At 36.5% G+C, this 23,839-nt stretch overlaps 2 protein-coding genes across 2 annotated transcripts in view; both read right to left on the bottom strand.

Moving 5' to 3' along the window:
• LOC127446978 (neuroligin-4, X-linked-like) overlaps nucleotides 1-23,839 on the bottom strand; it is a 760,753-nt gene that overhangs the window by 589,394 nt on the left and 147,520 nt on the right. The gene's annotated exons all lie outside the window — the stretch shown is intronic.
• LOC127447003 (uncharacterized) lies at nucleotides 9,806-16,350 on the bottom strand. Its single transcript, XM_051708440.1, has 4 exons — nucleotides 16,038-16,350; nucleotides 15,814-15,934; nucleotides 12,288-12,332; nucleotides 9,806-11,568 (listed from the first exon to the last, which is right to left on the bottom strand). The coding sequence occupies exon 4, from the start codon at nucleotides 11,331-11,333 to the stop codon at nucleotides 10,359-10,361; it is 975 nt and encodes a 324-aa protein (XP_051564400.1). The 5' UTR covers nucleotides 11,334-11,568; nucleotides 12,288-12,332; nucleotides 15,814-15,934; nucleotides 16,038-16,350; the 3' UTR covers nucleotides 9,806-10,358.

Genomic DNA, 23,839 nt, shown 5'->3' with positions numbered 1-23,839 from the left:
ATCCACTAAACAGGTGCAACCAGTCGCAGACTCACACTACACTCAGTGGTGGAAAAAGTACTCACAAAATGTACAGATACCACACCGATATATTACTTAAATAAAAAGAACATGGTTTTACTTGGGTACCAAAAGTAAAAGTAAATACTGCAAATTCAAATCCATTCCTCTTATAAAAGCGACCAGGGTCGGGAGGGTTACTTTTAAAATCTATTCCACTACAGATTACAGAATACATGCTGTGAAATGTCATTTGTAATGTATACAGTAATGTATTATAAACACTTTGGATTACTTTTGCAGCATTGGAAGATTTTTTCACTTGTTTTGACTGTAAAAATCTGCCAGTACAGTAAGACAAAATACACACGTTAAAAATACAGGTAACACTTTATAATAACTACACGGTATAAAGTATTTGTAAAGTATTAGTTTATAGTCAATTGATCATTTATAAATGATTGTTCCTACATTAATAAGCTACATGCAAATACTTTATTTGTTTATATTCACTGTAGCAAATGATATAAGTTAATTTATAGGCAGTTTGATCATGTTTTTTTAACATGAACAAGCCATGAATTCATAGTAAATAAATGCATTATATACAGTATGTAATTAAATTTGCATTTAAATGTAATTAATGTATTTGTTACTGTTTTAGTAACACTTACTATTAAAGCAATTACTACTTAATATATAGGTCATAATAAATCATTGACTAATTGCTATCTAAGCATTTTGTGTGATCTAATCCAAAGTGAGAACTGTATATGCCTAATTAAACATTTATTAATGATCCATTAGCTACTCTGAAAACTTGGCTCTGAAATAACCATCTCCACAGCATCTCAATCACAAAGGCTCAAAACAGACACTGAATCTTAACAAACAAACAAACAAAACAAAAAACAGACACAACACAAAAGTACAGGAATAATAGTGAGAGAGGAAAATCCACAGTTTATTAAAAGAGATCCTCTAATTGTTCTGAATAAGCAGTTTGCTGTGTGGTCGTTTGATTGATACACCGTAAGAGGCTGCAGTTTCATTAAATAAATAGTCTGGAATGTGGCGTGCGTTTCGCTCTCTGTAATCTAATACACAGATTACAGAAGTCATAATGTGATGTTTTCAGCGGGTCAACGCCTTCACACATCACTTTGAAGCGTGCAACACAAGAGAACTGGATATTTCTGAAATGAAATCAGAGGCTGCTGTGTTTATCAGACTAGGACACATGTACAACACATTTACAAGATCAACGGAAGATTTAGTGACAACGCAGTACTGACCCGAAAGGGCGAAACTCTCACACTGGCTCCGTGACAGCTGGCCATACTACTGTTAAACCATGTTAATAAATGTTTAATTAGGCATATATAGTTCTCACTTTAGATTAGGTCACGCAAAATGCTTAGCTAGCCATTAGTAAGTGCTTTATTACAACCTTTATTAAGCATTAATTGATATAAAGTGTTCCTAAAATATTAATAAACACATTTATTAAACAGAAATGTGTATCCAATTCATTACACATTTAATATCTTTATAAACTATGAATTTATGCTTTCTTCATGTTCTCATAAACACTTCTTTACCACTGGTTTGCATAACTAAAACACATCAGTTAGGTTTGATTAACAAGTTGTTTATTTATGATAAAAAAACATGATCAAACTGCCTATATATAAACTTATTAAACAATAATAAATGATTTGCTAAAGTGAATAGAAACAAATAACATACTATTTATATGTAGCTTATTAATGTATTATTAATGTAGGAACAATAATTTATAAATGATCAATTAACTATTAACTAATGCTTTACAAATACTTTATACCGTGTAGTTATTATAAAGTTGTAACAGGGTTTAAAATAGGCAAGGAGGAGGCGGGAACCAGAGGAACCATCAAAATAACGTTTAATGAAAACTTAAAAAGACACAAACATAAACACACACGGCAGCTGCGTGTGGCTCTCTCTCCCCCAAACTGCCGCATCCGGCTCGGCTTTATCCCTCTCCACGGTTGATTAGCATGATTCGGGGCCGGCCGTGTGCACTCATGGCTCGGCCCCGCCCTCCTCCTCATCATAAAAGTGTTACCAAAATACATTCTCTGAAAAACCTAAATATCTTCTGCAGTGTTGCTTCTAAAACAAGATAAAGCAACTTGATCTTATTTAAGATCAAGATTTAAGTTCTTATTTTTAGATGTTTTTACAGAAAAACTATACAAAAATTATCACCAAGAATAAGATTGTTGTCTTACTAGAGAAAAAATAAAGTTATGTTCTAAGTGGATTTTCTTGATAAAAACAAATATTATTGTGCCTGGTAACAGGTGCATGTAATATGGCTAGAAATAGCAATTTAGTTTAGCATAAAAGCTAAATATTAACATGACAAATTACACAAGGTTTGTTTTTATTTCTGCTGCTCCAAACTTACTTCAAACTTACTTCTCTGTCTGCTCATATGAATGTAACACATCATAAGAAAGCTTTCACTGCTGTTCAAACTAGAGGTAGATAATATATCAATTTTACCTATTAATCAGTGTGGATAGTTGCTTTTGGAACTATCGGTTATCTGCAAAAATCTATACTGATAGTTGCCGATAGTTTTATTTTTTTATTATTATTCCTCCAGTATAACAGCAGTCACAAATAAAAAGTCACTGACACCTCGTGGGGATTTATTATATCAAAATCTTTCATCATTGATAATATTCATCCATATTTTTATCCTCACTTCAATGCATATTTTGTTATTTTGATTAATCAACAAGTGTTTTAAATTGAAGTGAGCGTATGCAAAGATAAATGCGACTAAATAGAAATGTTCCCCGCGGCACATACATCGTGTCTCCAACTTGTGAATAATAATAACAATCCTCAATCTGGTGAATATAGGCTATAAAAGCTTAATTTGGTAAATACTTAAATACAGAACATTATAACTAAGCCAATTCTCCATCATTTCAAAATAAGAGTCCCGAAATAAGTACGTGTATTTCAGGCTTGTTTATAGTTAAAAGGCTATTATTATTTAAATTATTGGCTGCACAATAGACTGAATCTGGAATTTTGTTCATTTTGGACTCTTGTGGCCTCTGTCTGTGCCCGTCGTGGTAAGAAAATACATTCTATCATTTTTAACATTCTATAAATCGATTTTAAAAACTATCGACCGATTAATCGGCCTATTTGACCACCTTAGTTATCGGTATCGGCAAAATCCACTATCGGTCGACCTCTAGTTCAATGCTCTTTTGATCGCATCATTTATATGGATAAATGTTTTCGAACTGAATAGACTACATATTAAATGGAATAAATAACAATAAAATGCAAAGTAATCTCTTCAGTAATCAAAATACTTTTTGAATGTAACTGTATTCTGATTACCAATGATTACCAATGTAGTGGAATACAGTTACTTATATTTTGGTTGCAGATGGAGACCACTTCAGATCCTTCTAAAAAACATTGAAGGCTGTGCAAGTTTTTGAGTTTTTTCCATTCCGATCTATTATTGTGATTTAATCCATCGCAGATAAACCCGCCTTAAAAACGAAACTAACTACGATTCTAAGTGGCCGGTTCTAGGCAAACTGGACCAGCCTTTAAGTCTGGTTATGTGAGACTAATTCAGAAGAGCAACTGCAGCAAAATGTAAAATCTTTCTAGACATTTATTTTTGTCTTCACATTCTCATTGGTCTGCGAGCATGTTTGGACAAACTCTACTAATGTATTTAGGTTTTAGAAGCAAGGTCTTCTGGACGTGAAGGTCATCTGGTGATAATTAGAGCCCACAGAGGGGGATTGTGGCTTGTGTCAAACATATACACTAGTCAAACTCAACGCTGTTCTCACTAGTTTGGAGACGCCCAAGTATATCCAGTCTAAAGCTTGATTACAGGACCCATTGAGGACAGGTTTATATAACCTACAGTGAGTTTGAGGGTAACAGAGGATTTGACATCAAACACAGAATCCTGCAGAAACATCTGCTACAACACATAAATCTGACCTGAGTTCAGTGCGGAGCATTACACTAATACTTCCTGCTTTCATTTAGACACTGAAGATCTATTGTTGCTTCCAATTATGTGTTGAAAGCTTGCAATGAAAAGTATTTGCATATTCCAAGAAGTACAAACGAAATTTGCATGTACACATTTAGCTGCAGGGACCAAAATAAGAAAAATGTTGATATTTTACATGCAGAAGACTGCTGTAATATCCTGATATGCCTTAAGACTTTAGGCATGATGCATATAATGCACTTGATATTTATTTCAATATATTACATGCATCTGACCTTACATCAGTTGGCTACATTTCAGTCTGATATAATACACAAGAGAAGAAAGCTTTTATTGAAGAAATGATCTGTTGATTCACTGACCTACTTCTTTAGCTGAATAATTACAGTAGGGTGTCGCAGTTAGAATTACACTTAACACCCTGATTAATAACATACAGTATTAAACAGATTTGGATGAAAGTTTATTAAGACCTGATGTGTTACTAATTATTAATTGCACATTGTGTGGATGGATAAAGAAAACAATGATGCTTTATTCCGGAGAGTAAATGATGTAATTTCAACATTAATCTTCCAGAAACTGCATTTGTTTAAAGTCTCAATTCCATCTGCCTCTCACTGTCTGACATATCATAAATAAAACAATGTCAGAGCAAATGTTTGCTTGTGCTCTCCATGCAAGAAGCCACAAACAAAGCATAATGTCTCTAAACAGTTTATTGATTTCAACCGAGGTGTGGAATTATTGCAGAACATTTTCTACTGTGCTGCGGTCTTTGAATATATCTGACTGGATGCTCAAAACACTTCTGAGTGTTTAATCTCATTCTGTTTACACTGACTTTAGTTATTTACAGGAGTGACAACTACAATCGACCACACAATTCACTCCTGAAAGATTCAGATTGCAATAATCAGTCACATTAACCTCGTGCAACCCCACGTCCACATGCGTGGATGTTTTATTTTGGCTTCACTATACGCAACACATAATTTAAATTAATGTACACCTACTGAATACTGTTCACAAGACTCTAGATTGTCATTTAAGGGTTAAACTTCTGCCGCACCGAGTCATATGACACAACGGCATGGCATTGATTTCTGTGGAGCACTTCTACAAATGCATAGCCAACAAAAGTGCCTCTGGTAAGAAACCTCTAAGTTTTTTTTCACTGAAACCTGTTTGGGCATAAAGAGTAACCTCAGTAGTTTCATTTGATATGCCGCTTAAAAAAATGCATTTATTTTTCGCATCAGCGCGCTGATAAACATGATGTCCACATCCATGGATTTTGGGACATAATTTCCTCAAAAGTTGAAAAACAGAATAACAAAATTATTTTGAATAACTTTCAACATTAACACATCTGTGGGTCATTTTGCTTCATTTTAATATAAATTTTGTTATATTTTATCTGTTATCACCGGGTTCTATTCATTAACATTAGTAAATGCATTCCTATATATTCACTGTGCATTATCACATTGAGACTATATCACCTAGATATCATATAGAGACTGTGTCTGTTCCCCGAACTACCAAACACAAAACTCTCACTAAATCATTTAGAAAAAAACTGAATTTAAAAAAAAAAAAAAGAAAAAATAAATAAATTTGAAGATAAACATCATATGAAGGTAGGGCTACTAAACATTAAATCTCTTTCAACCATAGCACTAATTGTAAATTAAATGATTACAGATCATAATTTGGATGCACTCTGTTTGACTGAAACCTTGCTTAAACCGGATGAATATATTAGTTTAAATGAATCTACTCCCCCAGGTTATTGTTATAATCATGAGCCTCGTCTGAAGGGTCGAGGAGGAGGTGTTGCTACAATTTAGCTTGTAAAGTTTTTGGTGTTACTCAGAGGACAGGATATAAATTTAAGTCTTTTGAACTAATAATGCTTAATGTGACACCATCAGATACAATTAAAAAATCTCTATCGTCTTTTGCACTTGCTACAGTATATAGATCACTCGGGCTGTATTCTGATTTCCTTGGTGAATTTGCTAATTAATCAGATCTAGTAGTTCATGTAGATAGAGCTTTACTTGTTGGTGACATCAACATTGACATAGATAATGAAAATAACACATTGGGATTAGCATTTATCGATATTCTCAGCTACTCTCTTGGAGTCAGACTAAATGTAACAGGACCAACTCATCGCCATAATCATACGCTAGATTTAATTCTGTCATATGGAGTTAATATTGATACTATAGAAATTCTGCCGCAGAGCGATGACATCTCAGATCATTACTTCATCTCTTGCTGCGATCAGCTAATGTTACTCAATCTACACCACACTATCGTTCAGGTAGAGCAATTCTTTTGACCACTAAAGATAGCTTCACTAATAATCTTCCAGATCTATCTCATACACTCAGTAAATCCAAAAGTTTAGAAGAACTTGATGAAATAACAGAAAATATAAATACAGTCTTCTCTAGCACTCTTGATAGTGTCGCCCCCCTCGATTAAATAAAATTATAGAAAAAAGCCCCGCACCATGGTACAATGATCACACTCATGCTCCCAAGAGAGCAGCTCAGAAAATGGAGTGCAAGTGGAAGAATACAAAATTAGAGGTATTTCGCGGTGCATGGAAGGATAGTGTCTGTAGCTACAGACAGGAACTAAAAGCTGCCAGGTCAGCATATTTTAGCAAACTCATAGAAAATAACCACAACAATCCTAGGTGTTTATTCAGTACTGTGGCTAAATTGGTTAGGAATAAAGCCTCGACTGAACCAGATATTCTGTCCCAGCACAATAGTAATGACTTCATGAATTTCTTTACTGATAAAATTGAATTAATCAGAAATAAAATTGGAATTATGCAATCATCTGTCACAGTGTCTCATAATTTTCCTCACGAGGAACTTCAATCCTTCGCTGTCATAGGTCATGAAGAGCTAACAAAACTTATCAAAACATCAAAAGCGACAACATGTATGTTAGATCCAATACCAACTAAGCTCTTAAAAGAGGTATTCCCAGTAATCTCAGAACCTCTTCTTAATATTATTAACTCCTTACTATCCACAGGACATGTCCCAAGAAACTTTAAAATGGCAGTTATCAAACCGCTTATAAAGAAGCCACAGCTTGATCCTGGATAATTGACTAATTATAGACCAATTTCAAATCTCCTGTTTATGTTGAAAATACTAGAAAAGGTAGTGTCCTCCCAACTATGTTATATGTATACAATTTCAGTCAGGATTTAGGCCCCATCACAGTACAGAGACTGCACTAATCAGAGTTACAAATGACTTGCTCTTATCATCTGATCGCAGCTGTATTTCACTTCTAGAGCTTTTAGATCTTAGTGCTGCAATCGACACGATAGATCACGATATTCTCTTGAATAGGCTGAAGAATTATGTTGGCATTTGTGGACTTGCATTAGCATGGTTTAGGTCCTATTTATCAGACCGCTAACACTTTGTCTATGCAAATGAGGAATTGTCAAATCAAACAAAAGTATGGAGTGCCACAGGGATCAGTTTTAGGGCGTCTGCTTTTCTACTTATAAATGCTTCCCTGGGAGATATTATCAGGAATCATGGAATAAGTTTCCACTGTTATGCCGACGATACCCAACTTTATATTTCTTCTAAACCCGACGAAAATTCACAATTCTCCAAATTAGCAGAGTGTATCAATGAAATCAAAGACTGGATGGCCAGAAATTTCCTTCTACTTAATTCTGACAAAACAGAGGTACTAATTATTGGATCAAAAACCTCTAAAAATAAGCAGCTAAAATATAATTTGACTCTCGATGGATGTACTGTTACATCATCTTCAACAGCGAAGAACTTAGGTGTTATATTTGATACCAATCTGTCCTTTGAAAATCAAATTTCCAATGTTTGTAGAACAGCATTCTTCCACCCTAAATTACGACACATGCTCTCTGTTGCTGATGCTGAAAAACGAATTCATGCGTTCATGATCTCAAGACTAGATTATTGTAATGCATTACTGGGAGGATGGGTTGGTTTCAAAATGCAGCTGCCAGTGTGCTGACTAGAACCAAGAAACGTGATCATATTAGCCCCATTTTATCGTCGTTACATTTGCTACCTGTTAAATTTCACATTAATTTTTAAAGTCTGTTAACTACATACAAAGCTTTGAATGGTCTAGCTCCACAGTACTTAAGTGACCTTCTACCACGCTATATTCCATCACGTTCATTACGATCACAAAATTCTGGCTTGTTAATAGTTCTTAGAATATCAAAATCCACAAAAGGAGGTAGATCCTTTTCCTATTTGGCTCCTAAACTATGGAATAGTCTTCCTAACACTGTTCAGATGCAGAGACACTGACTCTAAAGACTCATCTATTTAGCCAGACATACACCTCATTTATCCATCAACTCACAATTAGGCTGCTTTATTTAGGTCTGCCAGAACCAGAAACATCTATCATGATCTATAACTCTGCATAAAATATAATGACATCTACGCTGATATTATTCTATTTGTATCCCTGTTTCAACCTCAGGATTCATATCCTGCCGGATGAACTGCGATGCACCTCATTGATCTCTGCCTGCATCACCTTTGTCTATTGATGGACTACACTCTTGAAATGGAATACATAGACTATCATTTAATTGTAATTATACATACATATATATATATATATATGTACATACAGTCATGGGAAAAAGAAAGTACACCCTCCTTCAATTCTATGGTTTTACGTATCAGGACATAATAAAATTCACCTGGTCCTTAGCAGGTCTTCAAATTAGGTAAATACAACCTCAGATGAACAACAACACATGACATATTACACTGTGTCATGATTTAACAAAAACAAAGCCAAAATGGAAAAGCCATGTGTGAAAAACTAAGTTCAGCTGATGATTCAATAGCTTGTAGAATGACTTTTAGCAGCAATAACTTCAAGTAATCATTTTCTGTATGACTTTTTCTGTATGACCTCCATTGTTGTGGAGGAATTTAGGCCCACTCTTCTTTACAACGTTGCTTCAGTGTGCTTGGGATCATTGTCCTGTTGCATAACCCAATTTCGGCCAAGCTTTAGCTGTCGGACAGATGGCCTCACATTTGACTCTAGAATACTTTAGTATACAGAGGAGTTCATGGTCGACTCAATGACTGCAAGGTGCCCAGGCCCTGTGGCTGCAAAACAAGCCCAAATCATCAGCAAACTGCTACAACTTCAGCTTTTATAGAGGTGGTCACACTTGCTGATGATCAATTAATCAAGGGCATTTGATTAGCAGCACCTGGCTACTACTTAGCCTCTTAATTCCTATGGAAGCAGGAAGGGTGTACTTAGTTTTTCACACATGGCTTCTCCATTTTGGCTTTATTTCTGTTCAATAAATCATGACATGGTGTAATATGTCATGTGTTGTTGTTCATCTGAGGTTGTATTATCTTAATTGTAAGACCTGCTAAGGACCAGATGATTTTTATTATATCCTGATACATAAAACCATAGAATTCAAGGAGGGTGTACTTTCTTTTTCCCATGACTATATATATATATATATATATATATATATATATATATATATATATATATATATATATATATATATATATACACTACCAGTCAAACGTTTTGAAACACTTGACTGAAATGTTTCTCATGATCTTAAAAATCTTTTGATCTGAAGGCGTATGCTTAAATGTTTGAAATTAGTTTTGTAGACAAAAATATAATTGTGCCACCATATTAATTTATTTCATTATAAAACTAAAATTTAATAAAAAAAAAAGTTTTTGAAATTGATGACTTGGACCAAATAATAAAGAAAAGCAGCCAATAAGTGCCCAACATAGATGGGAACTCCTTCAATACTGTTTAAAAAGCATCCCAGGGTGATACCTCAAGAAGTTGGTTGAGAAAATGTCAAGAGTACATGTCTGCAAATTCTAGGCAAAGAGTGACTACTTTGAAGATGCTAAAATATAACACAGTTTTGATTCATTTTGGATTTTGTTTAGTCACAACATAATTCCCATAGTTCCATTTATGTTATTCCATAGTTGTGATGACTTTACTATTATTCTAAAATGTGAAAAAATAAAATTAAAATAAAATTATAATAAAGAATAAGTATTTAAAAACTTTTGACCGGTATATATACATACATATGTTCAATATACAAACACAAATCTGTTATATACAGAAGCAAGGGAATGTAAAGGCAGAAGAGGTATGGTATGTTGGATAAATATACATAGACTAAGCTGTGTATTGCACATAATTATTGCTCAAAGGGGCAGTTTTAACTGTTCATGAGATGGATAGCCTGAGGGAAAAAACTGTTCCTGTTCCTGACGGTTCTGGTGCTCAGAGCTCTGAAGCGTCGGCCAGAAGGCAACAGTTCAAAAAGGTAGTGGGCAGGGTGAGTGGGATCCAGAGTGATTTTTCCAGCCTTTTTCCTCACTCTGGAAGTGTATAGTTCTTGAAGGGGGGGCAGGGGGCAACCAATAATCCTCTCAGCAGTCCGAACTGTCCTTTGTAGTCTTCTGATGTCTGATTTTGTAGCTGAACCAAACCAGACAGTTACTGAAGTGCAGAGGACAGACTCAATGACTGCTGAGTAGAACTGTATCAGCAGCATCTGTGGCAGGTTGAACTTCCTCAGCTGGCAAAGGAAGTACAACCTCTGCTGGGCCTTTTTCACAATGGAGTCAATGTGGGTCTCCCACTTCAGGTCCTGTGAGATGGTAGTGCCCAGGAACCTGAATGACTCCACTGCTGCCACAGTGCTGTTCAGAATAGTGAGGGGGGACAGTGTTGGGGTGTTCCTCCTAAAGTCCACTATCATCTCCACTGTTTTGTGCGTGTTCAGCTCTAGGTTGTTTTGACTGCACCAGACAGCCAGCTGTTTAACCTCCCTTCTGTATTCAGACTCATTGTCATCTTGGATGAGGCCAATGACAGTAGTGTCATCTGCAATCTTCAGGAGCTTGACAGAGGGGTCAAAGAGTAGTGGGGAGTGTACACATCCCTGTGGGGCACCAGTGCTGATCGTACAGGTGCTGGAAGTGAATTTCCCCTGTCTCACAAGCTGCTGCCTGTCCGTCAGAAAGCTGGTGATCCACTGACAGATAGACATGGGAACAGAGAGCTGGTGTAATTTAGTCTGAAGAATAGCTGGGATGATGGTGTTGAAAGCTGAACTGAAGTCCACATAAAGGATCCTTGCATATGTCCCCGGTCTGTCCAGATGTTGCAGGATATGATGCAATCCCATGTTGACTGCATCATCCACAGACCTGTTTGCTCAATAAGCAAATTGAAGGGGATCTAGAAAGGGTCCAGTGATGTTCTTCAGGTGGGCCAACACTAGACTCTCAAATGACTTCATGACCACAGACGTCTGAGCGACGGGTCTGTAGTCATTAAGTCCTGTGGTTTTGGGTTTCTTTGGGACAGGAATAATGATTGAACGTTTGAAGCTGCATGGGACTTCACACTGCTCCAGTGATCTGTTGTGAAGATGAGTGCCAGCTGGTTAGCACAGGATTTTAGACAAGTGGGTGAAACACCGTCTGGGCCCTGTGCTTTCCTTGTCTTTTGTTTTCGGAAAAATCTTGACTTTCTGTAACTTGGTATTATTTCACAATTTAGTCCCGCTGTCCACATATGTGGACATCAGTTTTGAGGAAAAGTATTTGCTATAGAATTTTTTATTTTTTTTTTGCATGTTTATTAGGTGCTACTAGTTGCAAATCAAAAAGGGAAATGGAAAATGCACGCAGCAGTCACGCTCAAGTCTCAGTGTACAGAACTGAACAACTAAACCAATTCGGAAGAGACAAAACAGTAAAGTAATAATTGTAAAGCAACAGAAAATGTGCCGCTGCGCCGGTATATTAGAGGCTTTTTTTATTTTACTCTGTTCTAAAATGCGTGTGAGTGTGTGTTGAGCCGCAGTGATGAAAAACACATGCATCTAATCCTCCAAACATTTGATAGAAACCTGAGACAGCTGACCAGGTTGCACAACTCACTGATAAAATAAGCATGTTTTTCCAATTAAACCTCTTTAGTTAGTTTGACCAGTGCAGGTTCTCTATTATACTGTTTATCTCTTTGATCTTTTGCCAAAGCTGGTTTAAATTGATTTGTGTAATATTATAGAACAGACAATATATTTAATTTACAGGGGAATACTTTGCTTCTGTTAATAAATGCATGGGCTTACCTGGGCTAAAGAACTGCGGAAAAGCGGAACGAGTAGAGCGCCCATCTGTGTGCACAAGAGAATATACCGCTGTCACTTAATGCCACTAATAACTGCCACTTAACATTTTAACATCGCCACTCATTATAATGAAATAGAAGCCCCTGATCAAGAACTGGAGATGTTTCTTAAAGGATTAGTTCATCCAGAAATGTAAATTTAGTCATTGTTTACTCACCCCTGTGTTGTTATAACTCTATATGACTTTCTTTCTTTTTCTGAACACAAAGGGAGAAATTGTGAGTAAATGTTGTGCTCAGTGATGTCATACAATGGTAGTTTATGGTGACCACCTCTTCAAGCTTCAAAAGAACACAAAAGTATAATGCAGAAGTCTAATAAATTATTCCATGAGACTCATGATTGTTATGAAAGCATACGATAAGATTTGATGAGAAACAAATTAAAATCAGCGATAGTGACAACAGAACACAACACAGCTGCACACAAAACAGAGAACAGAACTTACTAAACATGTCTGAAGAGTTTGTAGTCGAAGAATTGATGCATTTCTATGCCCAGTCTTATTTTTTGGACCTGTGCCAGTTCACAGCAGACGCAGTTACATGCGCGATACCGAAAATAGAACACAAGCGATGGATAGAATGTACCGTTGCTCGTCACTGCTGGTTAGGACAAAAACTCTGATTAACATAGAAAATATACCTTATATCGCATGTTGTTTGCCGTCAGGTTAGGTCATGGTGTGACTGTAGTGTCCTGTAGCCTCCTCTATGTTTCTGTTTGATTTACGAGTACTCCGTTCAAAAATTTAAGGCTGGGCATAGAAATGCATCAATTCTTGGACTACAAACTCTTCAGACATATTTAATAAGTTCTGTTCTCTGTTTTGTGTGCAGCTGTGTTGTGTTCTGTTGTCACTATTGCTGTGGAGGACCTGTTTTTAGATAAACAAATTGTGTTTTCGCTTGAATGCCCCAATGACGCGAGGGGGCTGTGTGAACTGTTGCTCTCGTGCCCTATCATGAACACACACAGGAGATCAACAGTCAGTGAATATTTTCACTAAATAATACATTAGATTTCAGTTTGTTTCTCATCAAATATTATTGTATGCTTTCATAACAATCATGAGTCTCATGAAATAATTTATTAGACTTCTGAATTATACTTTTGTGTTCTTTTGAAGCTTGAAGAGGTGGTCACCATAAACTGCCATTGTATGACATCACTGAGCACAACATTTATTCACAATTTCTCCCTTTGTGTTCAGAAAAAGAAAGAAAGTCATATAGTGTTATAACAACACAGGGGTGAGTAAACAATGACTGAATTTACATTTTTGGGTGAACTATCCCTTTAAGTATAAGTCACATACCTGATGACTAAGTTCATATATATCTGAAGCAAGAAGAAACATGGTTTATTATTAGATTGAGTAAAGCGTTACCTAACAGTCTTCAAGCAAAGTATACAAAATAGAAGTATTTTCACTAGACTCCACTATATAATATTTTGTTTTGAGTTTTCCTTGATATGTAGGCTACAGATGAAAAGCTTGTTTGAAAATATACTAAATGGGCATTTTAATCTGAAAATAGTCTTTCTCTGTGTGGTCTGATTATTGCTTCAGCTGTTTAGCCATCAGTCACTCAGTGTCAACAGGTTTGTGGTGGAATTCTGTGTCAGCAACACAACATGTTTGCCTTGGCATTTCATTCGTGAGAATACAGACTACAAAGTTTATTCTGCAACATTAGTGGCCCTCACATATGCTGCAAGTTTAACACTGAAAATTACAAGATCTTTGTGGATTGCTTTTGACAAACAATAATGGCTTTAATTGTGAGAGCCTTTACATCCTGCTCAGAGTTACACAACCACATAAATTAAAACCTACAATATGCGTAAACATTAACAGATGAAGTACTGCATTGGTGTTCCTGATCTATGGAGCTCAAACAATGACTGAAGTATTTGATTCTGAATTTTTTTCATTTGAATTACAGACATGTGACATTTAACAAAGTTGAAGATTTTTGCTAATTATTTTATTAATTTTTATTTTTAAATAGCAGATTTTGTGTTCTAAATTGGAATAAGCTGTACACTAAAAAAAAAAAAAATATATTAATATTTACACATTTCAATTTCAGAACAAAATTCCATCAAATTGAATTGAAATGAGTAATCTTTAACTAAATTAAAAAAACTAAATATTTTAAGTAAATATTACCTAAAATTTTACTTGCATAAACCCCTAAATATTTTAAAACATTTTAACCCTTTAAGCTCTGAAGGTGTTTTTAAAGATTTCTTGTTGCAGTGGCATACTCAAAATTAAAGGCTTATAACTTGACAAAAAACAAACAATAAAAAAAAAGTGTTTGTTAACATTGTAAAGAAAACTTTTACATTTTTTAATGATATAGATTGATACATTCTGAGGCTCTCAACCTAAGAAACTGCTGAAAAATCACAAAAAAACATTGGGCCAAAAATGTACTTTTTTTCTTTTTCTGATTTGCCATTATATATCTCTGGTTGTAAATAAGGTGGCTTTGAAAAACTACTTTTGTTTTGTTCCCAATCATGTCGACTGTATCTAAGAAAATGTTTGTGTTGATACAACAAAGAAATCAAAAGTTATAGCATTACAAAAATAATTTATCATATTGTCTCCAAACAAATAAAACATAATAATTGTACATAAGAACTAATTACACATGCAAACACATCAATGACTAAAGGTTTGTATAGCATGCAGACATGATTTTAGTAATGAGATTTCACAGAATGAGTTTCATTCTGTGTCATTTGTGTCATCATTGAGTCTGTGTCATGTATTTGGCGCCATCTCCTGGTGGTCATATGTAACATTGTGCTTCATGTGGATTATAAAGGGTTAAAGGGTTAAATATTTAAGGCCAACATTTTTTTTTTTTTTGAGTGTAACTATTCAGATTATAAAATTACAGATTTTACAGAACTTAAAATACAAATCCCTTAAAATCAGATCTCAGAAATTTAGATTGTAAACAAAATAGGCCAAAGGTCAAGCTTCCATGTTTTGCAGGGAACTTAGTCGAACTTAGCATTTTGGCCAATTGCAGAGCTACCAAAATTCTCTGGCATGGTCCGATATAAAAAATATACCCATATTAAAAAAATAAATAAATTCAAAATAAATAAATAATCTGATGTTTACATATACAAATTTATAAAATATGCCACATATAAATGTCTCATGTCTAGACATCAGCTGAACAGAAATCAGAATCAAATACTTTTATCATTGTTTTAGCTCCATGCTAATCCAGAGGACATTATCAAATTCTCTTAAAGGAACTCTTAAATAGTTCAGTCAAAAATCTACATTCTATCATTATTTACCCATTTTCATGTTGTTCCAAACTCAAAATGAGAATTTTTTAGGAATCTTCATGCAGCTAGCGACTTGGTATATATCATATGGACTATTAAAGAAAATTTTTATGATATTGTTGTGTTGATTTTGTTGCTTTACATAGTTTTGACCGTCATGGTCACTATTAGCTGTTGCTGAATTGAAAAGAGCTGCGTGAAGATCCTTTTGTGTTCCATCAAGATCCAGATACAAGTTCCGCCAATCTCACGGTTTGCTGTGCCTGAAAAATAAGATGAAACACCAAGTCATGAGGGAATTTCATAAAATGCTCATGAATTTTGCATAATTTTATTTGCATTTTCAAACTGACAAAGTGAACATACTGTAGCTTTGATTTTATTGCTAAGCAGGAGGGCTTTGAAGTTTGCATGAGGAACATCTGTACAGAATCAAGCGCATGGATGTTACAAATTCATACAGTCTGTTCAAGGAAGTATTTGATCATTCAGCTGAAAGATACCGAAAAGACGAGAGCTTGTCGTGGATGATGGACTTTCTTCTGAGCATGAGTGGAATGATTGCTCCAAAAACGCTTCAAGCTGAGCTGGCCTATACGCTTATCACAGCATATCCAAATGAACATTCTGTAATTATTTACTCACCCTCATGTCGTTCCATACCTGTATGCTGTTTTCTCTTCTTCCTGTGGAATACAAACGATTTTTTGAAGAATTGGCTATGAACAACATATCTTAGTGACCACGACTGTCAAACTCCAAAACGTGTGAAGAACATCATTAAAGTATCATAGAAGTAGTCCAAAAATAGTAGCGTTGTGTGTGGAAGGGACCCAAATTTAAAATGTTATTCACTGATAATCTTCCCGTCTAATGAACACTGCAAAATATTATTTTCTTCATCAGTATTTTTGTCTTGTTTTCCAGTAAAAATATCTAAACATTCTTTAAACAACATACATTTACTTGAGCAGCATAATGTCATGAGATATTTTGTCTTGTTTTCAGAGAAATCTAATAAAATGTAGTTAAGTTTGTGCTCTTGAATTTTAATCGCATTCAGATTGCAACCAAAAGTGATGCGCTAGATTGAATATGCGGAATATAGAATGTGATTTAAGAGCTGCAGCAGAGGGAAAGTTTGAGTGCAGTTTTTTTATTATTGTTTTACTTAAGTAACTGTAGCCACATTTTTGAAAGTTAGCATTGTTAAAATTGTTCAAACAATGACATTTCTTTTTGAAAAGCAGCTCAAACTACCACTCATAAAGTAACATTTCCTAATGAAAATAATTAACTAAGCACAAATCTGTTTTTGCAACAAAAAAGGCAAAATATCCGATTATGACAGCTGAAAAAAATGTGTAACATCAGACTGTAAATGACAGCCACAAAAAAATTACAATCACAAAACTAATAAAAAAGCCTTCAGTTTTCAGTTCAGGAAATTTCATACAAGCTGTAGATAAAATGTCTGACAGAGCAGCTAAAAGACACTTTAGAGTTGTGCAGCAGACATTAAGACTGGGATTTATAGGGAAAAAACTAAGACATAAATTTTTGATCTGTGACCCTAAAATGGCCTTTTGTCTAGTCTTGTTTTTAATTCTAAGTTCATTAGAGGACAGGGCAGGAACTTTTTTTCTGAAATAGCATTGTGTGCCCTTGCAACAAGTTTTGAGTTCCCTAGCGATAGTTTTGCCTTCCCTCGCGCTAGTTTTGCGTTCCCTCGCGATAGTTTTGCCTTCCCTAGCGATAGTTTTGGCTTCCCTCGTGACAGTTTGGAGTTCCCTCACAATAGTTTTGCATTCCCTCACGATAGTTTGGCGTTCCCTAGCGATAGTTTTAGGTTCCCTCGCGACAGTTTGGCGTTCCCTAGCGATAGTTTTGCCTTCCCTCGCGATAGTTTTGCCTTCACTAGCGATAGTTTTAGGTTCCCTCGTGACAGTTTGGAGTTCCCTCACAATAGTTTTGCATTCCCTCACGATAGTTTGGCGTTCCCTAGCGATAGTTTTGCCTTCCCTAGCGATAGTTTTGCCTTCCCTCGTGACAGTTTGGAGTTCCCTCACAATAGTTTTGCATTGCCTCGCGCTAGTTTTGCGTTCCCTCTCGATAGTTTTGCCTTCCCTAGCGATAGTTTTAGGTTCCCTCGTGACAGTTTGCCGTTCCCTAGCGATAGTTTTGGGTTCCCTCGTGACAGTTTGGAGTTCCCTCACAATAGTTTTGCATTCCCTCGCGATAGTTTGGCGTTCCCTAGCGATAGTTTTAGGTTCCCTCGCGACAGTTTGGCGTTCCCTAGCGATAGTTTTGGGTTCCCTCGTGACAGTTTGGAGTTCCCTCACAATAGTTTTGCATTCCCTCGCGATAGTTTGGCATTCCCTAGCGATAGTTTTAGGTTCCCTCGTGACAGTTTGGCGTTCCCTAGCGATAGTTTTGGGTTCCCTAGCGATAGTTTTGCATTCCCTCGCAATAGTTTTGGGTTCCCTCGATACAGTTTTGCTTTCCCTCACGATAGTTTTGGGTACCCTCGCGATAGTTTTGTGTTCCCTTGCGATAGTTCTGCATTCCCTCGCGTTCCCTTGCGATAGTTCTGCATTCCCTCGTGATAGTTTTGTGTTCCCTTGCGATAGATTTGCTTTTCTTCGCGATAGTTTTGCTCTTCCTCTCAATAGTTTTGCGTTCCCTTGTGATAGTTTAGCATTCCCTCGTGATAGTTTTGCATTCCCTCACGATAGTTTTGCATTTTCTCATGATAGTTTTGCGTTCACTCGTGATAATTTTGCTTTCCCTCGCGATAGTTTTGTGCTCCCTCGCGATAGTTTTGGGTTCCCTAGCGAAAGTTTTGCTCTCCCTCATGATAGTTTTGCATTCTCTAGTGATAGTTTTGAGTTCCCTCACGATAGTTTTGCCTTCCCTAGTGATAGTTTTGCTTTCCCTCGCGATAGTTTTGCCTTCCCTAGTGATAGTTTTGCGTTCCCTCATGATAGTTTTGCCTTCCCTAATGATAGTTTTGCGTTCCCTCACGATAGTTTTGCCTTCCCTAGTGATAGTTTTGCGTTCCCTCATGATAGTTTTGCCTTCCCTAATGATAGTTTTGCGTTCCCTCACGATAGTTTTGCCTTCCCTAGTGATAGTTTTGCCTTCCCTAGTGATAGTTTTGCCTTCCCTAATGATAGTTTTGCGTTCCCTCACGATAGTTTTGCCTTCCCTAGTGATAGTTTTGCGTTCCCTAGTGATAGTTTTGCGTTCCCTAGTGATAGTTTTGGGTTCCCTAGTGATAGTTTTGGGTTCCCTAGTGATAGTTTTGCGTTCCCTCACGATAGTTTTGCCTTCCCTAGTGATAGTTTTGCCTTCCCTAGTGATAGTTTTGCGTTCCCTAGTGATAGTTTTGGGTTCCCTCACGATAGTTTTGCCTTCCCTAGTGATAGTTTTGCGTTCCCTAGTGATAGTTTTGCGTTCCCTAGTGATAGTTTTGCCTTCCCTAGTGATAGTTTTGCGTTCCCTAGTGATAGTTTTGGGTTCCCCAGCGATAGTTTTGCATTCCCTTGTGACAGTTTTGGGTTCCCTAGTGATAGTTTTGCTTTCCCTCGCGATAGTTTTGCATTCCCTTGTGACAGTTTTGGGTTCCCTAGTGATAGTTTTGGGTTCCCCAGCGATAGTTTTGCATTCCCTTGTGACAGTTTTGGGTTCCCTAGTGATAGTTTTGCTTTCCCTCGCGATAGTTTTGCATTCCCTTGTGACAGTTTTGGGTTCCCTAGTGATTGTTTTGCTTTCCCTCGCGATAGTTTTGCATTCCCTTGTGACAGTTTTGCGTTCCCTAGTGATAGTTTTGGGTTCCCCAGCGATAGTTTTGCGTTCCCTCACGATAGTTTTGGGTTCCCCAGCGATAGTTTTGGGTTCCCTAGCGATAGTTTTGAGTTCCCTCACGACAGTTTTGCCTTCCCTAGTGATAGTTTTGCGTTCCCTCGCGATATTTTTGCATTCCCTAGCAATAGTTTTGAGTTCCCTAGCGATAGTTTTGAGTTCCCTAGCGATAGTTCTGCATTCCCTCGTGATAGTTCTGTGTTCCCTCAAGATAGTTTTGCTTTCCCTCGTGATAGTTTTGCGTTCCCTAGCGATAGTTTTGAGTTCCCTCATGATAGTTTTGCGTTCCCTAGCGATAGTTTTGAGTTCCCTCATGATAGTTTTGCGTTCCCTCGAGACAATTTTTGTTTCCCTCGCGATAGTTTTGCACTCCCTCGCGATAGTTTTGGGTTTCCCTAGCGATAGTTTTGGGTTCCCTAGCGATAGTTTTGCATTCCCTAGTGATAGTTTTAGGTTCCCTCGCGATAGTTTTGTGTTCCCTAGCGATAGTTTTGTGTTCCCTCGCGATAGTTTTGTGTTCCCTCACGATAGTTTTGGGTTCCCTAGCGATAGTTTTGTGTTCCCTAGCGATAGTTTTGTGTTCCCTAGCGATAGTTTTGGGTTCCCTCGCGATAGTTTTGGGTTCCCTCGCGATAGTTTTGTGTTCCCTAGCAATAGTTTTGTGTTCCCTCGCAATAGTTTTGGGTTCCCTCGTGATAGTTTTGCATTCCCTAGCGATAGTTTTGCATTCCCTCGCGATAGTTTTGCATTCCCTAGCGAAAGTTTTGCGTCCCTTCGCAATCATTTTGCATTCCCTAGCGATAGTTTTGTGTTCCCTCGCGATAGTTTTGTGTTCCCTTGCGATAGTTTTGTGTTCCCTAGCGAAAGTTTTGCATTCCATCGTGATAGTTTTGCATTCCCTTGCGATAGTTTTGTATTCCCTAGCGAAAGTTTTGCGTCCCCTCGCGATCATTTTGCATTCCCTAGCGATAATTTTGCATTCCCTAGTGAAAGTTTTGCGTTCCATCGTGATAGTTTTGCATTCCCTCGCGATAGTTTTGCATTCCCTAGCGAAAGTTTTGCGTCCCCTCGCGATCATTTTGCGTCCCCTCGCGATAGTTTTGCTTTTCCTCACGATAGTTTTGTGTTCCCTTGCGATAGTATCACAATAAACTTACCATGGTTTTACTACAGTAACCATATTTTAACCTTGATATTCATAATGAAATCCTAGTGACAGTACAGGAAAACAAAGTCTATGGTAATAAAAATCATAATTTTGTGCGTATCATGGTTTTACTGTGCAAATATCATAGTTTGACCATGTTTTTTTTTACTATAATAATATTTTGGTAACACTTTAAAATAAGGTTAAATTTGTTAACATTACTAAACAACATTAGTTAACATGAACTAACAATGTATAATACTTTTATAGCATTTATTGGTTAAATGTTAATTTCAACATAACATTTTTAAAATGAAATGTTGTATATGTTAACATTAGTTAATGCACTATGAACCAACAAACTAACAATGAACAATTATATTGTATTAACTAATATTAATTTATTAAATAATATTTTGTATTAACTTTACTGTAAAAATATTCTGCACTTTGTTAATGATACCTAATGCATTTACTAATGTTAACAAATATAACCTCATAATAAAGTGCTACTAATATTGAAGACTGTAGTAATAGTTTTTGGTGGAAAGTAGTAAAATTGTAGTAACCATGCTTGTTGTAGGCTGACCTTTTTTTTTTTTTTATGGAACTCATGGTTTTACTATAGTAATATTTTAGTAACTATGAAAAGTTAAGTAAACATGCTCTTTCTGCAGAAAGAGATTAACCATCTTGTGGTTACTATAGTACCATGGTATTTGTAGTAAAATCAAAATAACCACAAAAGTATGATTTATGCCATAATTTTTGTTTTCCTGTATTAGTACTATGGTTTTACTATGAATATCAAGGTTAAAAAATTGTTATTTTAGTAAAACCATGGAAAATTTATTGCGAGGGAACGCAAAACTATTTCAGAAATAAATTTCCGCCCTGTCTTCTAAGGGGCTCCGTAGGTTTTTGAGCTTGATGTCTGAATTAAATGTGCAATGATGAAGAATAAAGACTAAACGATACTAAGAAAATTTTCTCAAACTTTTCTTATTGTTTGAAACATATTAACAATGTAATTTTCTCCAATTCTCAAACAAATTATTCTTATGAGCCGATTATTTTTAATGAATCAGTAAAAATGACTCACAAATGAATCTCAGACTTCAAGTCATGTCGAACTCTTAATCAATCCTGGCTATTTTTTGCACAATTATCAGATATCTGTAAATACGTTTTCATAAATATTTAGTACACATATGGGTATAAACCAGTTGCAATCCTGTAGTTGTCTATAATGAATCTAATTGCTGCAGTTGTCACCACTGTTACTTCAAGACTCAAGGTCAGACACACATGAGCATTTGTGAATCATTAAATATGAGGATAAATTCACTCTGGGAATGTTAAAGAGGTAATGGGTCAAACTGGGGAGGAACACCTCTGGTCCCTGTAAAATATCAAGGTTCTGTGAGTTATTACCTTGTCAAACCGCCTTAGTTTGTACTAAATACAGAAGACATCTGGAAATAACTGCAGGGTTGATGGAAAATACATGATACTCACAAAATCTTTGAAAGTCCTGCTCATCTTCATTGGTGTTGATTGTTGGTGGAGATCTTACAGACACAGAGCTGGTCTTGCTCTTGTGGGTTTCTTTCCCTAGTGTAAAAGAGCTTTCATGATAGGTGGAATGATGTCTACAACACCACTGCTCACCAGCACATCAGTACATACTGTCCACAAATTACATTCAAATACACTAAAGTACACATGCTGCTCTTTTCTGAGCATTGCAGAATTGTACACATTTTTCAGTGTTATTAACAGTGAATACAAGTGGGACACTTAAGATTAATCCTCATTTTCATTATGTACAACATATATAAAAATCAGCTAAGCTTTTGTGATGCTCCTGTTCTAACCACTCCGTATGGGATTCAAACTGGCGTTTCCGGCATGGGAGGTGGGTGTGCTAACAAGGAGGCTAAAGCCTCTAGCATCAGTTGCTAGTGCATCTCTTGAGGTCAGGAGAGTGAGGTTTATACACATTGCACAGCTGGCCACCGTTACACTCACCCCCCTAAACCTCACTCCCATCTGGGTCACGGCACCATTGTGATGCTCCTGTTCTACCTGCTCCGTACGGGACTCAAACCAGCATCTCCAGCATGGGAGGCGGGTGCACTAACAAGGAGGCAACAGCCTTTAGCGTCAGCCACTAGTGCACCTCTTGAGGTCAGGAGAGTGAGGTTTATACACATTGCACAACTATCTATCAGCTGGCTCCCGTTACACTTTAATGGGATGGACTTATTATGTTTCAAAGAAGAAAGTCAGTCATACAGATTTGGAACGACATTGGAATGCATAAATTCATTTTTGGCTGAACTATTCCATTAGTACAACATAGTGTGCCGTGTTTACTTTTAATAGAGCACAACAGACTGGTTCCGGAAGTAAAAATCCCATTCCTTTATCGCATAGACGAATTAAATTTCAGCGATAACTTATAAACCTTCAAAGACAGACCCTCCGTGAGCTACGAAGTTGTTCATTGCTTGTATATGCTTCCGTTGAAGCCATCTGTCTGCTTTATTTCAGCGTACAAAAAGATGCACCAATCATAGATCCGCTGCCAACGAAACCCGCGAAACATGCCTCAGAGCGACCGTGCGCTCCCATGATGCACTGTAAATTATGTAATCAGGTTGGTCTCCCTTCACCTTTAAACTACTTACTGTATATATCGGAATATTTTGCAATAAACGCCAAATCTATTGTTTCTATACTTATAATCAACAACCTCAAATAAATAGTTGTATATATTCCCATCATTCGCAATGCTTCATGGGATTGTAGTTTGTGCCCTGATTAAAAACAGTAAGTACACAGTCTTGTATCTTTGTCTTTATGTCTGATTTTCAAACACTTTTTTGCCTCAAAACAAAGTTTGTGATGTCGTGATTCTCCTCGGAGGTGGTTGGTTTGGTTCATGAACTCACAACTCTTTTATGAAGGATTTTATTAAAAGTCTATGGAAGAAATGAATGAGGAGAATACTTCGAGAACCCAGACGGCTGAAAAAGTGGGCGGGCACAGTTGCGCTCTATTAGGTATTCATGAGTATTTAGTACTTCAGTGGTTTTACACTAGTTGCTAGAGAAGTATTGAGGAAAAACTTACAGTATTATAAATGAAGCCA

This window comes from Myxocyprinus asiaticus, chromosome 10, assembly GCF_019703515.2.
Source record: "Myxocyprinus asiaticus isolate MX2 ecotype Aquarium Trade chromosome 10, UBuf_Myxa_2, whole genome shotgun sequence".
NCBI lineage: Eukaryota > Metazoa > Chordata > Actinopteri > Cypriniformes > Catostomidae > Myxocyprinus > Myxocyprinus asiaticus.
This window is presented reverse-complemented; position numbering and strand designations above follow the sequence as displayed.

Excerpts from the sequence above, each read along its gene's own strand:
- LOC127447003 (XM_051708440.1), bottom strand. The coding sequence starts at position 11,333 with ATGGGATTGCATCATATCCTGCAACATCTGGACAGACCGGGGACATAT.